This window comes from Haliotis rubra, unplaced genomic scaffold (assembly GCF_003918875.1).
Source record: "Haliotis rubra isolate DU_JTF1 unplaced genomic scaffold, ASM391887v1 Scf324, whole genome shotgun sequence".
Lineage (NCBI taxonomy): Eukaryota > Metazoa > Mollusca > Gastropoda > Lepetellida > Haliotidae > Haliotis > Haliotis rubra.
In genome coordinates, this window is record NW_025766996.1 from 732,615 (window position 1) to 751,862 (window position 19,248).

Sequence of the window (19,248 nt, forward strand, 5' to 3'; positions counted from 1 at the left end):
TTTTTTAGCTGTGCACACGGGGCGCCATGAGCATACACTAGTGTGTGGAGACGGCGCCATACAAGTGGACATTATTATTACTTGTCCTTCCCACCCAGAAGCTGTCTGCAGGTACGCCCCGTAATGTCTTTACATATCAAACTACCTTTGACAGATTCACAATATACTGCTGTATATCTTGATTATGGAGTCATTTGTAGAACACTGTACCCACCTGTACAACATACTTGTATGGGAAGGGCTGTGGGGGTAGTCTGGTTGAAGCGTTTGCTCGTCACGCCCCAAAACCAGGTTTGATTTGCCTCATGGTTGAAGCCCATTTCTGGTGTTCCCCGTCCTGATATTGCTGGAATATTGCTTAAGGCGTTAAACCATACTCACTCACTCTTTGTATGTGATGAGTGAAATGAGGATCAGATTATTACAAAACGTTCCATTGATGATTTGGTGTCACCTCTCCCTAAACGCTCGAATAGGTGTCCATGCCCTCACATGCTGGTCTACTTTAAGTCTGGAGCAACACTTGATTATGTCAGTTAGAATGTCGCATAGCTGTAGAGCAAGTCGTCAGTTAACTGGCTTAAAGATACACTCTTTCAGGAATAGGTGTACATGCTATCACATGCTCTTCTGTAAGTCTTCGATCAATGGGGCGATCAGTTAGAATGTTGCATAGCTGTAGAGCAGGTCGTCAGTTAACTGGCTTAAAGATACACTCTTTCAGGAATAGGTGTACGTGCTATCACATGCTCTTCTGTAAGTCTGGATCAATACTTGATTGTTTCAGTTAGAATGTTGCATAGCTGTAGAGCAGGTCGTCAGTTAACTGGCTTAAAGATACACTCTTTCAGGAATAGGTGTACGTGCTATCACATGCTCTTCTGTAAGTCTGGATCAATACTTGATTATTTCAGAGCTGTAGAGCTTAGAATGTTGCATAGCTGTAGAGCTGGTCGTCAGTTAACCGTCTTAAAGCAACAATAATTCAGGAATACTCTTTCAGCATATGTTTTGTGTCCTGTTAACTTAGATCTCAACTCATGTTTCAGATCCAACTACTGCGGAGGCTGCAATGCCGAATTCTTCATAAAAGTGGAATGTTCAGATGCAACATCTTAACTTCAGCATGGGAGAATAAAACTGTTACATGAACTCTATGTAGTGGCTTCTTACTCTTAGTTTTCACTTGAACGAGTACCAATCACGGTCGATAATTAATTCCATTTTATCTTGAACTTTTTATTCGCCATATTTAAAATAAATCTGTGGAAAGAGTTGACTTCCCATTTCTAAGATATCAAGAGCAAGTGTTTGTGAATCAGTATCAACTAGTCATAACATGTGTTCGTGAAACATAGAGCGTACCCTGCCACTAGTGACATACACCACACACAAAAGGCAAGCCACGTCTTCAGCTGAAAAGACTCATAAAGATCCGGGTTAGAATTGGTCTTCAACAACCCATGCTTGTCGCAAGAAGCGACTAACGGGATCGGGTGGTCAGACTCGCTGTCTTGGTTGACATACGCCATAGTATCCCAATTGCGTAGATCGATGATCATGATGTTGACCATTGGATTCAGCTGAACAGTGAGTGAGTGAGTGAGTTAAGATTAAACGTCACATCGGTAATATTTCAGCTATATCGTGACTCAGCTGAACAGAAAACCACATAATATATGGTTCAAAGTCCAACTAGGTAATTGCACTGGACATTGTTTTTGTCACAGGTGCATCAAATTGGGAAATGCCGTCTACATGTTTACCTTTTGACATCACTCATGTCCTGAGTTGAGTTTCAAACTGTTTTATTTTAGACGTGGAGAAGATTCAAACCAGTGACAAAAGTGATGTCTTAATTTGACTTGTACCGTGTGTTTACAAATGTACAGACATTGTAGTTGTTTGTGATGGGTGATCGAACATCTGACATCATCACTAATCGATTCGTAAACACATGTTCATGATCGGATGAGCTTTTTCAAGATCTTTATCATTTAAGTGGAAATGATTTCTTGTTTATATTTATGAATGATATAGGTATAGGGATTACGTGTGTGAGTGAGTGAGTTCAGTTTTACGCCGCACTCAGCAATATTCCAGCTATATGACGGCGGTATGTAAACAATCGAGCCTGGACCAGAAAATCCACTCTTTAACTTCATGAGCATCGATCTGCGCAATTGGGAACCGATGACATGTGTCAACCAAGTCAGCGAGCCTGACCACCCGATTCCGTATAGATATTCAGTGATTTGTGATAAAAAGCAAGTCCAGGATCTAACCATGGAGTTTTCGTACGGACTGACTTGAAGCCCCCAGAAGCTGACGCCTAATAAGCCAGTAAACTAAGCTTCGCCAACTATCGTGCATGGCAAATGCCTTTTCTTGTTTCCTTGTCTCTTGTGGCCCCGTTGTCTCAGCCACAGACCCGTGAAGATCCAGGTTTGAACTGGTCTTCAGTAACCCAGGCTTGTCGTATCTCATGAAGATCCGGGTTAGAACTGGTCTTCAGTAAACCATGCATGTGGTAATCCGTGAAGATCCGGGTTAGAATTGGTCTTCAGTAACCCAGGCTTGTCGTACCTCATGGATATCTGCTTTAGAATTGGTCTTCAGTAACCCATGCATGTGGTAATCCGTGAAGATCCGGGTTAGAATTGGTCTTCAGTAACTCAATGCTTGTCGTACCTCATGAAGATCCAGGTTAGAAATGATCTTCAGTAACCCATGCTTGTCGTAAGAGGCGACTAACGGGATCGGTTGGTCAGGCTCGCTGACTTGGTTGACACAGGTCATCGTATCCCATTTGTGTAGATCGAAGCTTGTGCTGTTGATCACTGGATTGTCTGGCCAAGGCTCGATTATTTACATACCACCGCCATATAGTGGAATACTGCCGAGTGCGGCGTTCAACAATAACCAACCAACCCTAATTATAATCCACGCCAGCAACCTTTGGCTGTGGGTTCGAAACCCAATTATGCTCTACAGGTGCCAGCAGGTCGATTTCACTAAACTGGTAAATGTTTTAAGCTTGCATCTGACACGCCGTTCAAAGCAGCATTAACCAAAGTCACTCATTCACTCTACAGTAAAGGAGTGATGTGTTGTTATCCTGTTTTAATGTGAGCTAGTCTTCATGGGGCATGAATAATTCCCAAATATAAACATCTGGAACTTTGAGAATGAAAAGGTTTATTTGTGAACCTCTGGCTAAAGCGGAGTGATATTTGTATCCGTTAAAAAGACAGTAGAACCCGTGAAGGTCCGGGTGAGAATTGGTCTTCAGCAACCCACGCTTGTCGCAAGAGTAACGGCACTGGGTGGTCAGGGTCGCTGACTTGGTTGACACATGTCATCGGTTTCCAAATTGTGTAGATCGATGCTCATTATGTTGATCACTGGATTGTCTGGTGAAGACCCGGTTATTTACAGACTGCCGCTATATAGCTGGAACATTGCTGGGTGCGACGTTAAATAACAAATAAACAGACAGACAGACAGACAGACAGACAAAGACAGAGACAAAACGTCAGTGAGGCGAATACAGGCCAAATAAATGTGATCTGGGTCATAGCAATTTGTTCATCAGGGTTGTGTTATTGTTTGGCGCATCTCTCCGCAATATTCCATCTACATGTAAATTAACGAAACCGGATCGCAACTGGGAACTATCATATCCTTCAACCAATGTCAGCAAGCTTGACAAACCATTCCCCTTAGTCGGCTCTTACGAAGCCATGGGCAATTAGTAGGATGTGACATTGAATCCAGGAATAAAGATTAGCTCCCTTCAACTCAATTACATGGACAAATACCCAAACAAAACATCCTGCCTTGGATCAGCCATTAGATCAGTCCTGGTATCACTACCTGGATCAGTTCTTGATCACTCCTTTGAACGGCCAACGGTTCATCCCTTGATCATACTTTGGATCAGTCCTGGGAGAAATCATTAGATCAGTCCTTGAATAACTTCTTTGAACGGTCAACGGTTCGTGCCTTGATTCATACTTTGGATCAGTGCTGGGGTCGATCCTTGGATCAGTCCTTGAATCACTCCTTTAAACGGTCAACTGGAAGAATGAGCCTTGCTTAAGAAACACAATTGAGAAACATATATTCAATCACTGACCTATCCAAGGGCTGATCCATAGACTGATCCAAGAGCTGAGCTAAGTATGAACCAAAGTTTGATCCAAAAGCTGATCCTAGGATTAATTTAAAGACTGATCCAAAAGCTGATGAAAGGACTGGTCCAAGGTATGAACTAAAAATGATCGAAAAACTGATCAAAGGTATCAACCAAAGATTGTTCCAAGGACTTATCCGAGGATTGAACCCAAGGTATGAACCAAGGACTGATCCAAGGTCTGATACATGGCATGAACCAAGGACTGATCCAAGGTATGAACCAAGGACTGATCCAAGGTATCATCCAAGGACTGATCCAAGGTATGATCCATGGTATGAACCATAGACTGATCCAAGGTATGAACCGACTGATCCAAGGTATGATCCAAGGACTGATCCAAGGTATGATCCAAGGACTGATCCAAGGTATGATCCATGGTATGAACCATAGACTGATCAAAGGTATGAACCAAGGACTGATCCAAGGTATGAATCCAAGGACTGATCCAAGGTATGATCCAAGGACTGAACCAAGGTATGATCAAAGGTATGAACCAAGGACTGATCAAAGGTATGAACCAAGGACTGATCCAAGGTATCATCCAAGGACTGATCCAAGGTATGATCCAAGGTATGATCCATGGTATGAACCATAGACTGATCAAAGGTATGAACCAAGGGCTGATCCAAGGTATGATCCAAGGACTGATCCAAGGTATGATCCAAGGTATGATCCATGGTATGAACAAGGACTGATCGATGGTATGATCCAAGATATGAACCATAGACTGATCAAAGGTATGAACCAAGGACTCATCCAAGGTATGATCCAAGGTATGAACCAAGGACTGATCGAAGGCATGATCCAACGACTGATCCAAGGGCTGATCCAAGGTAAGATCCAAGATATTAACCAAGGACTGATCCAAGGTATGATCCATGGTATGAACCAAGGACTGATCAAAGGTATGATCCAAGGACTGATCCAAGGTGTGATCCAAGGTATGAATCATATACTGATCCAAGGTATGATCCAAGGTATGATCCATGGTATGAACAAGGGCTGATCCATGGTATGAACAAGGTATGATCCAAGGTATGATCCATGGTATGATCCAAGGTCCATGATCCCAAGTATGAACCAAGGACTGATCGAAGGCATGATCCAACGACTGATCCAAGGACTGATCCAAGGCATGATCCAAGGATCCAAAGGTAAGATCAAAGATATTAACCAAGGACTGATCCAAGGTATGATCCATGGTATGAACCAAGGACTGATCAAAGGTATGATCCAAGGACTGATCCAAGGTGTGATCCAAGGTATGATCCAAGGTATGAACCAAGGACTGATCCAAGTACTGATCCAAGGTATGAACCATAGACTGATCCAAGGTATGAACCAAGAACTGATCCAAGGGCTGATCAAGACCAAAAAATCAAGAATGACACCCCATGCACATGTATTGGGGATACTGCGTGGTGCACGTGCATCCCATGCGTTGTGTATAGGGGTGGTGATACAGAGAAATGGTGGTGCGTTCATAAGATGTCCGTCTTTGAAGCGTTTGTTAACGCTTCTACCTCCTCTCCAAACTAAAAATCAAAACGACTGCATCACCGTCTGGCTTCGATGACAGCACGTGGAGCCTTACAGCCTATGTAAACAAATATCGCTACGCAAATTGAAATAGTGTTACACGTTTTAGGATATTTTCTCACTGAAGCTAAACCATTTTATCAAAGAAGTATAATTAAATGTGTAGACTCGTCAAAATAAAAGCGTTAAGGAATATATACAATGTATTGAATGGACTCTTCAAGTTGTGCCGAAACATCATATCTCTCTGGCCTGTGGAAGAGGTACTATGCTGGCCGCATGGAACATATCACACGTCTCTGCAGTTTGTTCGTTTCACACAAAGTTGTTTTACGGGCTGATTTCCAGTTAAATTTCAGAACCACTTCAAACAAGAACGATAACTCTATGCCTGTTCGCCACATGCGTCACCACTCGTCCCTTTCCGTAACCTCTATTCGGCTTGTCCCGGAATAGCACGAGTTGGTCACGAATGTACAGCGGTGGGTCGTGTTGCTATGGCAACATTGTTATAACACGAGCATCCACTAACTCCCCGCTGTCAGTTTGCAACGCCTTCACCTTTCGAGAAGCGGGGTTGATGCGGCGAACGTTCATGTCGCCGCGACAAGACATGTATATATGGTTCAAGTAATATATCATATCGAAGGAGGGACATTCAACAGTTACGATCTCAGCAGCCCTAATGTTACTAGCAGGCTTGGGCAATTTGAACAATTTCTTGTGTGAATTATAGTACAACGCATTGCCAATGGAATCAAGCGCCAGTCGAATCTCACTACCGGAAAGTATTCTGATCTTGTTTACAATGACACCTTCATAAGTTCCTACATATATACAATGAGGCATGCTGATGATAAAAATCTCTCTGACCGGATCTATCGATAGGTCCCATTGGTTAATTTTTTTGACGTTGTGGATAATGGTCTGTGAGCTTCCATCTGAGTGCATCTTCATCACCCTTACAGATGACGTGACGAAATCCTTCATACTTCCCTTTTTCAAACAAATTACAAATATATAATCATTGATATCATCCATATCGATACTGTACGAAATGAAACCAAGATCGAGGACTTTTTCTTCTTTGCTGGTCAGGTTGATCAAAGAAATGTTTCCACACAGCTGGGATATAATGATAGAATTTAGACTGGAACTGTACACGATGTCTGTAATCTCTACTCCTTTTCGTTCCCAGAAGGTCCAAGTCTCCACAACATTGGTTTTAAGGTTTAACCGATGGAATTGGGATCTGTGCTTTTCACTGTAAGGAGCTATCAGTAGGTAAGTTCTTCCTTCAGCGATCTCTGGGTCTGAACCACCAATATCTGCAATGTGAGTGAGTGAGAGAGTTTGGTTTTAAGCCGCTTTTAGCAATATTCCAGCAATATCACGGCGGGGGACACCAGAAATGGGCTTCACACATAGTACCCATGTGGGGAATCGAACCCGGGTCTTAAGCGTGACGAGCAAACGCTTTAACCACTAGGCTACCCCACCGCCCCCCATCTGCAATGTGAAATGATACGGCTGAGAAGGAAATGGGCATGAATAGAATATGAACTCAGAAAAATGGGAAAAAATATACTGGACTAAAGTAGTAACGGAAATAGAAATAAAATGGGTTTTTTTGTGTATTACTTCATTAAAATAGTTAGTTTAAAAAAATATCAAAATAACTATGTTTTAGACCTTATAATTTGGTCCTCTAATCATCATCCAAAATACCAGTTTATCGGTAAAAATAACAAAAACTTGTATATTATCAACAAATTTCGAAACATGTTATAACCTACGTCACAATAAACAACGGGTGGTAATAACTGCCTGCAGCATTGTTTAGACGGGAAGATGCATTTGCACGTTCGTTGCCATAGCTATTGTGCAACTGACAATCAAAGCTTTGAATGAACTCTTGAAAATAGTAAACTTCCAACAAGAGTACAGGCATGAAAAATGTACTGAGAAAATCCCTAAATCAATTATTTTGCATATCAGTTAGGATAGAAGAAATAGAGGATGAATGGAATATGACGTTTTTCATAACATATAGGTACGCGAACCTATGGAGAGCACATGTCATTTGCATACTATAGCTTGCATCAGAAAAGTACATTTTGACTTTGATGAAATTCCAAAGGGTAAAAATGACACGATTTCCTCTCCAGTCAACTCATCTATAATCACCAGCATGTTTTAGCTTTTGTTAATATTGGTGCTCGTACTTAGCTTTACCTCGGCCACATTGTCCCTGCTTTTATTGAGGAATTTCTCCTATCGTCAGTTGATTTTGTCATAAACAGAATGCTCTTCATATGACACGACCTCTGAAGATCCGGGTTAGAACGGATCTTCAGTAACCCATGCTTGTCGTAAGAGGCGACTAACGTGATCGGTTGGTCAGGCTCGCTGACTTGGTTGACACAGGTCATCGTATCCCATTTGTGTAGATCGAAGCTTGTGCTGTTGATCACTGGATTGTCTGGCCAAGGCTCAATTATTTACATACCACCGCCATATAGTGGAATACTGCCGAGTGCGGCGTAAAACTAAACTCACTCACCCCCTCTTCATATAAATCTAATCACTGGATTGTCTGGTCCAGACTCGATTATTTACAGACCGCCACCATATAGCTGGACTATTACTGAGGGGGCGTAAAACAAAACGCACTCACTCACTCACTCATATAACACGAAATAACAATGGAAGTGAGACATGGTGTTGTTTTATGTCGCACTCAGCAATAAATCAGCTGTATGGCGGCGGTCTGTAAATAATCAAGACCAGACAATCAATCTACGCAATTGGGATACGATGACATGTGTCAGCGAGCCTGACCACCCGATCCCGTTAGTCGAGTTGCTGAAGCATGGGTTACTGACGACCAATCCTAACCTAGATCTCCACGGGCCTGAGACGTGATGCAAGGTACGTGTTCTTGAACTTACATCTCACACACTGGTCACCTTTGTTTCTGGTCCGAACGAGCCGAAAATACGCAGGGCATCCTTTGCCCGGGTCCCGGTGGCACTGACAATACAATGTAGAGCATGTGTTACAAACATGAATGATGAATAATATTACCAGAGTCGGTGTATAATAATACCAGAGTCGGTGTATAATATTACCAGAGTCGGTGTATAATATTACCAGAGTCGGTGTATAATATTACCAGAGTCGGTCATTGTCCCAATGCAGTTTCAGTGACTTGCCATTGATGCGTGGATTTTCGGCCATCCTGTCGCTTTCGCACACTCAAGTAGTGTGGTTTCAAGATGGTTTGACCAAGATATTCTTGGTCGGGTTCTGTGCCTTCCCCAGGGGCAAGTCCCATCTCCAGTAAGGTTGGTTTGACTACCGGAGGAAGGCTGACTGGGCTGCGGAGTTGAAAGATGGTATTCATCTTGGCTAGAGCTGTGTCTTAACTTAAGATTGTCAGGGAACCCCATGTCTAAACGGCAAAAGTCAATTTCGAGAAACTTAAGGCAAAATTAAGAAAAAGAAAACTTTAAATTACAGTATAAGACAACAAAAGAAAAGATGCTTCTCCAAATTGTCGATTCCCTTAAGGCAAAATTAAGATTTGGACTGAAAGAAAAACAAATTGGAAAATAAAAATAAATTCATCAAACAGAAAAAACTCTTTAGAAATAATGAAAAGATGGCATTCGAAACCGGTATTGGAAACTGTTTCCCTGTGTCCAAACACCATTACTACACTGATTCAATACTCTCGTGGACAGGGGGCGGTGGGGTACCCTAGTGGTTAAAGCGTTCGCTCGTCACGCTGAACACCCGGGTTCGATTCCCCACACAATGTGTGAAGCCCATTTCTGGTGTCCCCCGCCGTGATATTGCTGGAATACTGCTAAAAGCGGCGTAAAACTAAACTTACTCACACTCTTGTGGACACATGTGATATTCATCCATGGTTCTGCAAAGGTCGCACAATACTCCTTCCCCAAAAAGGAGACTTGACTGGTCCCCAAAACTTCCGCCCAAACACATGTTTGAATACTCGATATAAAATATTCACAGGGTGTTTGGCAAACCTCGTGTCATCTTACTGCTCTTCTAATGACATACTTTCTAGAGAGCAAAAGGGGGCAAGAAATGGATTTTGGGGGTGCAAGGAAACACTTATCTTGGAATGCAAGTTCGAGACAAAATCCAGAATGCCCAGATTCAAGACAAACTCCACTTTAATATAATATATTAATTTCACTTTCAGATAATATGGAGCTCCGAGGTAAATGCTCAAAACAAGGTGAAAGTCACAGTGCTGTGTCTGTTCTTTCCTATTCCTTTGGAGTAGTTGATTGGACAAGACAAGACATCCAGAGTCTTGTCCGCCTGACCAGAAGGAATATGTCTGCTAACAGAGCCTACCACCATCGGCCCTCTCTTAATCGTTTATATACTCTCCCAAAAAGGAAACGCATCATGAAAATAGCGATATATATATATATATATGCGAATCAATTTGGGAGATCGGGGTTTGATTAATGTGGAGGCTCTTCATGATAGAAGTTTAGTGTGTACTTTTGCAACTATTTATTTATCGGATGATCCTCTGGTGATGCATGTGAAGACTCATGATAAAAGCAAAGAATTCCAAAGCAATTATAAGCGTGCCAAGGTTGTTGGACAGAATCTGATACTTGAGGTTGATTTTGCTGATGGCGATGTACAGCTGGATGGTACAGCGATGGGAGTAAACCAGGTGAAGTCCTTCACCAAGTCTGCTCAGGGTCGGTCATTTGTGGAGAAGCTTTCTGAGAAGCCATTGCATCGTGTGTACATGCAATGTGTGGAACAGAATAGCAATCCAATCGACTCCTTCGCCTGGATAAAGTGGGCTGGTCTTAAATAGGAAACTGAGGGCTTCCTTTTTGCTGCCTAGGACCAGCCACTTACCACACGCACTCGCCTAATCGTGTTTCTTAAAGAAAATATCTGCATGTCGATTGTGCAATGAATTTACAGAGACTGTCAAACACCTTGTCAGTGGATGCCCTTCCTTGGCCCAAACAACATATCTTAAAAGACATGGCTGGTTGTTTCTACTATCGAAGAATTCCAGCCAACAAACCTGGATTTGTCCTTTTTGATAAAGCCAATGAATTGATTTATATCATTGAATTTTCTGGCCCCTTTTGACACCAATGTGATTGGCAAGATTCAGGAAAGGCATGCTATATATGCGGACCTCGCCTTTGAAATGTCTCGCGTGCATCTCAAGTACACTGTCAGGCTCCCCATTGTTCTCGGTGCCCTTGGTTTGGTACCTCCTGATCTCTTGGCACAGATCAGGTGAGTGCCCGGGTTCTCCACCGGGAGCAAGGCCCGTCTGACACTCTGGGCAATACAGAAGGCTGCAGTGTTGGGTAGTCTAGATATTCTGCGGAAAGTGCTTGGTGGGTTCGACTAGGCAACGTTTCCTGGGAGAAGTCCCATTCGCTGTCTGGGCTGCGTGTAGAGGGGTCGATGGCCCTGAGCTGATGATGATCCTTACCAGCCTGACTGTGCCAGGATCACCCGAACCCTCTCTGTGTTTAATCTGTAAAACAAATTAATAATAGTCTATTTGTGATGCGCATTTCTCCATGCACAATGCATGCTCAAAACGCCCAAACAATCTGCCTATTACTATTACCATGGATAACCCAAGCTGCCTGTTAGGCGCTAGAAGGTTATAGTCACATGGCTTTATCCCACCGGATACCCATTTTCTGCTGGGTGAACAAATTCCCTTGCCTAAGGTGAAACCAAATGTATAACATGTGCTTCGTTGTGGGGCATGACTGACGTCCTAGAAACACTCAAGAGTCAAGCTGCTAAACACGGTCACCCATCCAAGGACTCTCCGCACCCAACGCCTGATTTGTGACCTGAGCTCTATGCACAAGACCACGCACCACCACATCAATCTTGCATATATTGTGTATTCCTCATTGCCTAAAATAAAGTAGATAATGTACATACTAGAAATTACTTTCCCAACGAATGAACAAATAAAAATGACATTTCACAGCGTGATTCTTGTTCAGTGAACATTTTAGCATTAACTGTACCGTCGTGAAAGCATTGGCTGCCCATTGTCAAGAACTAGTCGGCCCTAAAGATATACCCCTGCAAACCGTCCAGTTTGTTTTTACACCAATTCAAAGATTGGACTTACGGGACCTAACCGTGTGGATAGCGCTACTGAACAGTGCTTTTGGTCTGGAAATGGCGCTCTGTAAATCGTTTTATGTTGATGATGATGGTGACGATGATGATGTTTCCATGTAGCATCACAGTTTCTGATCAGGCATTCATTACATCGGTCCCAAATGTAAAATATTGACATATTCAGAGAATTTTGACACAGTTGACATCTTCCGTTATTTTATATGTTGTTTTACACCTTAATATTCCCGTTATGAGGGCAATCTGTATTTTATCCAGCCAGGACCATACAAGCCAATGACAGACAATAGCGATGCCATTAGCACGAACCCTACATGAGTCCTACATGTACAGTGGGTGATTGAGTATGGTTTTACGCCGCTTTTTATACAGAGACCCATAGACACAGACACACAGACACAGATGTAGACAGACACATAGATACAAACACTCAGACACATATACAGACACACGGACACAAACTCATACAGCCACACACAGACACATGTACAGACACACATATAGATACAGATACAGGCACAAACAGACACAGATCTATACAGACACACAGACACAGGGACACACAGAGACACACATCTATTCAGACACACACAAACACAGATATCTACACACACAGACACATATCTATACAGACACAGAGACACACATAGACACACATTTATACACACACAGATACAGATCTATACACACAGATACAGACACAGACACATACTCAGACACATATGTGTACAGACAGACACAGATCGATACAGACACAGAGACAGACACAGACACACATCTATACACACACACGCACAGATACAGATCTATACAGACGCACACAGACACAGGCACAGAGACACACACAGACACAGATGTATACAGACACACACAGATACAGAGACACAAAGAGTCAGATCTTTCCAGACACAGATACAAATACACACACATACACACATAGACAAAGATATAAACATACACACATGGACACAGACACATGCTTAGAAACATATGTTCACAGACATACACAGACACATATCTATACATGCACACATAGACACAGAAACACACTTAGAAACATGTTCACAGACAGACACAGACACAGATCTATACTGACACAGATACAGATACACATACAGACACGGACACATATCTATACATGAACACATAGACACAGAAACACACTTAGAAACATATGTTCACAGACAGACACAGACACAGATCTAAACAGACACAGTTACAGAAACACACACAGACACAGACACATATCTATACATGCACATATAGACACAGAAACACACTTAGAAACATATGTTCACAGACAGACACAGACACATATCTATACATGCACATATAGACACAGAAACACACTTAGAAACATATGTTCACAGACAGACACAGACACAGATCTATACAGACACTCACAGACACAGATACAGATACACACAGAAACACAGATCTATACATATACAGACACAGGCAAAGAGGCACACAGATACAGATCTATACACACAGACACAGATCTAAACACACAGACACAGATTTATTCAGACACAGAGACACACAGACACCATAAAAATACACACATGACACAGACACACTTAGACACATATGTTTACAGACACAGACAAACACAGATCTATACAAAAACACACAGACACAGGCACAGAGACACACGCAGACACAGATCTATACGAGACATAGACACAGGCACAGAGACATACACAGACATAGATCTATACTGACACAGACACAGATCTATACACACACAGAGAGACACAGATCTAGAAATACATAGACACAACCACAGAGAAACACACAGACAGATCTATACAGACACACATAGACACAGGCACACACAGATACAGATCTATTCAGACACACAGAGACACAGACAGACACAGATCTATGTAGACACATACACAGACACAGGCACAGGGACACAGACAGATCTATAAAGGCACAAACAGACACAGATCTACACAGACACACACAGACAAAAATCTATAGACAGGCACAGATGCAGATCTATACAGACACACACATATACAGATCTTCAAAGACACACGAAGACACAGATCAATACAGGCACACACAGACACAGACACAGGCACAGATGCAAACACAGAAACATAACTATACAGACACACATACACAGATCTATATAGACACACACAGACACATATATAGATACACACACAGACAGATCTGTACAGACACACACACACACGGGTACGGAGACACACACAGACACAGATCTATACAGAAACACACAGACACAGGGATACACACAGACACAGATCTATACAGACACACAGACAAAGATACAGATACACACAGACACACATCTATACAGACGCACACAGACAAAGGCACAGAGACACACACAGACACCTATCTATGCAGACACACACAGACACGCAGACACACAAAGACACATATCTATACAGACACACACAGACACATATATAGATACAGACACAGACAGATCTGTACAGACACACACAGACACAGACACGGCACGGAGGCACACACAGACACAGATCTATACAGACACAAACAGAAACAGGTACAGATACAGACAAAGACACCGATCTATACAGACACACACAGACACAGAGACACACACAGACACAGATCTATACAGACACACACAGACACAAATCTATACAGACACACACAGTCACAGACACACACTCACACAAGCACAGAGACATACACACACACAGATCTATATAGACAGACACAGACACAGGCACAAAGACACACACAGACACAGATATATACACACAGAAACAAGATCTATACAGACGCAGGGACAGGCAGATAGAGACACACAGAGACAGATCTATACAGACACACACAGACACAGATCTATACAGACACACACACATCCACAGGCACAGAGACACACACAGACACAGATCTATACAGACACACGCAGAGACAGATGTCTGTGTCTGTATCTGTGTCTGTATCTGTGTGTTTCTGTATCTGTGTCTGTATTTGTGCCTGTATCTATGTGTGTGTCTGTATTTGTCTTTGTTTGTGTGTGTCTGTATCTGTGTCTGTATCTGTGTCTGTATCTGTGTTGTGTCTGTATGTGTGTCTGTATCTGTGTGTCTGTATTTTGTGTCTGTATCTATGTGTGTGTCTGTATCTGTCTGTGTGTCTGTGTGTCTCTATGTGTGTGTCTGTATCTGTGTCTGTCTGTAATCTGTGTCTGTATCTGTGTCTGTCTGTGTGTGTATCTGTATGCGTGTGTCTGTATCTGTGTGTGTGTGTATCTGTGTGTCTGTATTTTGTGTCTGTATCCGTGTGTGTGTTTGTGTCTGTATCTGTGTGTGTGTCTGTATCTGTGTCTGCGTGTGTCTGTATCTGTGTTGTCTGTATCTGTGTCTGTATTTGTCTGTATGTCTGTATCTGTGTCTGCGTGTGTCTGCTGTGTGTCTGTATCTCTGTCTGTATCTGTCTGTGTTCTGTGTCCTTTATCTGTGTATCTGTGTCTGCGTGTGTCTGTATCTGTCTGCGTGTGTCTGTATCTGTGTGTGTCTGTATTTGTTGTGTACGTGTGTCTGTATCTGTGTCTGCGTGTGTGTGTATCTGTGTGTGTGTGTCTGTGCAGATGCATAAGGTCAGTTATGTCACATATCCTTGTGAATTCTAACTACGACTGATTATGCTGGAGGGGCGGTGGGGTAGCCTAGTGGTTAAAGCGTTGGCTCATCACGCCGAAGACCCGGGTTCGATACCCCAGGTTCGATTCCAGGTGGGTACAATGTGTGAAGCCCATTTCTGGTGTCCCCCGCTGTGATATTGCTGGAATATTGCTAAAAGCGACGTAAAGCTTAACTCACTCACTCACAATGAATGTAAAGTATTACTTACTTTTAAAGTCGCTTGATTAAATATGATTTCGTCAGCAGCTCCCGTATCCTGTTTCTCGTCAATTACCCGACACCTCAAGGTGTCAACTGAATAGGTGCAAGATGCTCGTCCTGGTATTTGACAACAAAACTTCTCACATAGCTTTATACCGCAAGGCCCAATCTCGTACTTCGGTATCTCAGCCACTACCGTGACAACCATGAAGAAGACGTCAAGGTTGAAAGAGAACATATTCCAAGCTAAGACAGTTCCCAGCTGGAACAAAATGGAAAATAAAAATATACCACAAACACTTCAAAATATTTGAACTGAACTCAATCCGAGTGAGATTCCACTCAAGAAGGTTTACATGTATCTGGACTGACATAGGCATATTCCCTATACGTACGTCCCGAATGAGGAAATTCCAGATCAGGTCAAGTAACCATGATCATATGGTTATTTGTACATGTGACTATATTGTTGATTGCCCCCACCACACTATATTGTTGATTGCCCCCACCACACTATATTGTTGATTGCCCCACCACACACACTATATTGTTGATTGCCCCATTTGTTGATTGCCCCCACCACACTATATTGTTGATTGCCCCCACCACACTATATTGTTGATTGCCCCCACCACACTATATTGTTGATTGCCCCCACCACACTATATTGTTGATTGCCCCCACCACACTATATTGTTGATTGCCCCACCACACTATATTGTTGATTGCCCCCACCACACTATATTGTTGATTGCCCCCACCACACTATATTGTTGTTGATTGCCCCACACACTATATTGTTGATTGCCCCACCACACTATATTGATTTGATTGCCTGATTGCACCACCACACTATATTGTTGATTGCCCCACCACACACTATATTGTTGATTGCCCCACCACACTATATTGTTGATTGCCCCCACCACACTATATTGTTGATTGCCCCCACCACACTATATTGTTGATTGCCCCATTATATTGTTGATTGCCCACTATATTGTTGACACTATATTGTTGATTGCCCCCACCACACTATATTGTTGATTGCCCCCACCACACACTATATTGTTGATTGCCCCACCACACACACTATATTGTTGATTGCCCCCACCACACTATATTGTTGATTGCCCCCACCACACACTATATTGTTGATTGCCCCCACCACACTATATTGTTGATTGCCCCCACCACACTATATTGTTGATTGCCTCCACCACACATATTGTTGATTGCCCCACCACACTATATTGTTGATTGCCCCACACACACACTATATTGTTGATTGCCCCCACCACACTATATTGTTGATTGCCCCACCACACTATATATTGTTGATTGATTGCCCCCACTATATTGTTGATTGCCCCACCACACTATATTGTTGATTGCCCCCACCACACTATATTGTTGATTGCCCTCACCACACTACCACACACTATATTGTTGATTGCCCCACACTATATTGTTGACTATATTATTGTTGATTGCCTCCACCACACTATATTGTTGATTGCCCCCACCACACTATATTGTTGATTGTTGATTGCCCCACCACACTATATTGTTGATTGCCCCCACCACACTATATTGTTGATTGATTGCCCCCACCACACTATATTGTTGATTGCCCCCACCACACTATATTGTTGATTGCCCCCACCACACTATATTGTTGATTGCCCCCACCACACTATATTGTTGATTGCCCCCACCACACTATATTGTTGATTGCCCCACCACACTATATTGTTGATTGCCCCCACCACACTATGATTGCCCTCCACCACACTATATTGTTGATTGCCTCCACCACACACTATATTGTTGATTGCCCCCACCACACTATATTGTTGATTGCCCCACCACACTATATTGTTGATTGCCCCCACCACACTATATTGTTGATTGCCCCCACCACACTATATTGTTGATTGCCCCCACCACACTATATTGTTGATTGCCCCACCACACTATATTGTTGATTGCCTCCACCACACTATATTGTTGATTGCCCCACACCACACTATATTGTTGATTGCCCCCACACACACTATATTGTTGCCTCCACCACACTATGTTGATTGCTTGCCCCCACCCCCACCACACTATATTGTTGATTGCCCCACCACACACTATTATTGTTGATTGCCCCCACCACACTATATTTGTTGATTGCCCCCACCACACTATATTGTTGATTGCCCCACCACACTATTATATTGTTGATTGCCTCCACCACACTATATTGTTGATTGCCTTGATTGCCACACTATATTGTTGATTGCCCACCACACACCACTACCATATATTGTTGATTTGCCCCCACCACACTATATTGTTGATTGCCTCCACCACACTATATTGTTGATTGCCTCCACCACACTATATTGTTGATTGCCCCCACCACACTATATTGTTGATTGCCCCCACCACACTATATTGTTGATTGCCCTCCACCACACTATATTGTTGATTGCCCCCACCACACTATATTGTTGATTGCCCCACCACACTATATTGTTGATTGCCCCACACTACACACTATATTGTTGATTGCCTCCACCACACTATATTGTTGATTGCCCCACCACACTATATTGTTGATTGCCCCCACCACACTATATTGTTGATTGCCCCCACCACACTATATTGTTGATTGCCCCACCACACTATATTGTTGATTGCCCCCACCACACTATATTGTTGATTGCCTCCACCACACTATATTGTTGATTGCCCCCACCACACTATATTGTTGATTGCCCCCACCACACTATATTGTTGATTGCCTCCTCACCACACTATATTTGTTGATTGCCACACTCACTATATTGTTGATTGCCTCCACCATACTATATTGTTGATTGCCCCACCACACTATATTGTTGATTGCCCCCACCACACTATATTGTTGATTGCCTCCACCACACTATATTGTTGTTGATTGCCTCCACACACTATATTGTTATTGCTCACACACACTATAGTCGGCCACTGTGTTTTCAACATGGCTGGGTAACCAACAGAGGACTATGTCGTATTGGCCAGTAGCAAGCTTATTATATAATTCAGTTATTTCGATTAAAAGTGGATGTTTGCAAGAGAGGTTTTTATAGCCTGAGGACACGAAAGAGAGTATGAAAAGATTATATATTGTTTATATTTATGATGTTTGTAAACACATTTAAGCGCATTTGCTTCGGCTGTGAAAGTAGAACTATCACCTGGTAATCTAGAAGATATTGTTCTTTATCCAATGACAGTGGCGCAAGCAACTGCACCGCCGCCCTTGGACCCATCTGTAAATAACGATTTGTATGTATTATAGTTAGTTTTTCATTGATTATATTCGTGTTGTTCTTGTAATTCATTAGTTTCTGACTTTTTAAGGTGGTCAAGGTAAGGTCGATTTTACTAATTGCCATGGAGGAGAAGAAAGAAGACGCGAAA

The 19,248-nt window shown here is 42.6% G+C and overlaps 1 protein-coding gene and 1 long non-coding RNA gene across 2 annotated transcripts; both read left to right on the forward strand.

The window, feature by feature from the left end:
* LOC124283908 lies at nt 1–1,152 on the forward strand. Its single transcript, XR_006900430.1, has 2 exons — nt 1–111; nt 1,050–1,152. It is a non-coding gene; the product is annotated as an uncharacterized LOC124283908 (long non-coding RNA).
* A 3,127-nt stretch (nt 1,153–4,279) lies between these two features.
* On the forward strand, nt 4,280–5,521 carry LOC124283903 (testis-expressed protein 29-like). Its single transcript, XM_046719940.1, has 3 exons — nt 4,280–4,350; nt 4,805–4,864; nt 5,449–5,521. The coding sequence occupies exons 1-3, from the start codon at nt 4,280–4,282 to the stop codon at nt 5,519–5,521; spliced, it is 204 nt and encodes a 67-aa protein (XP_046575896.1).
* Nucleotides 5,522–19,248: the final 13,727 nt, after the last annotated feature.

What these genes read in the sequence shown, in the direction of transcription:
- LOC124283903 (XM_046719940.1), top strand. Translation starts at nt 4,280, where the DNA reads ATGATCGAAAAACTGATCAAAGGTATCAACCAAAGATTGTTCCAAGGA. An exon ending in ATCCGAGGATTGAACCCAAG is followed by an intron (nt 4,351 to 4,804) that starts GTATGAACCAAG and finishes GACTGATCAAAG; the next exon opens with GTATGAACCAAGGGCTGATC. An exon ending in GATCCAAGGTATGATCCAAG is followed by an intron (nt 4,865 to 5,448) that starts GTATGATCCATG and finishes GACTGATCCAAG; the next exon opens with GTGTGATCCAAGGTATGATC.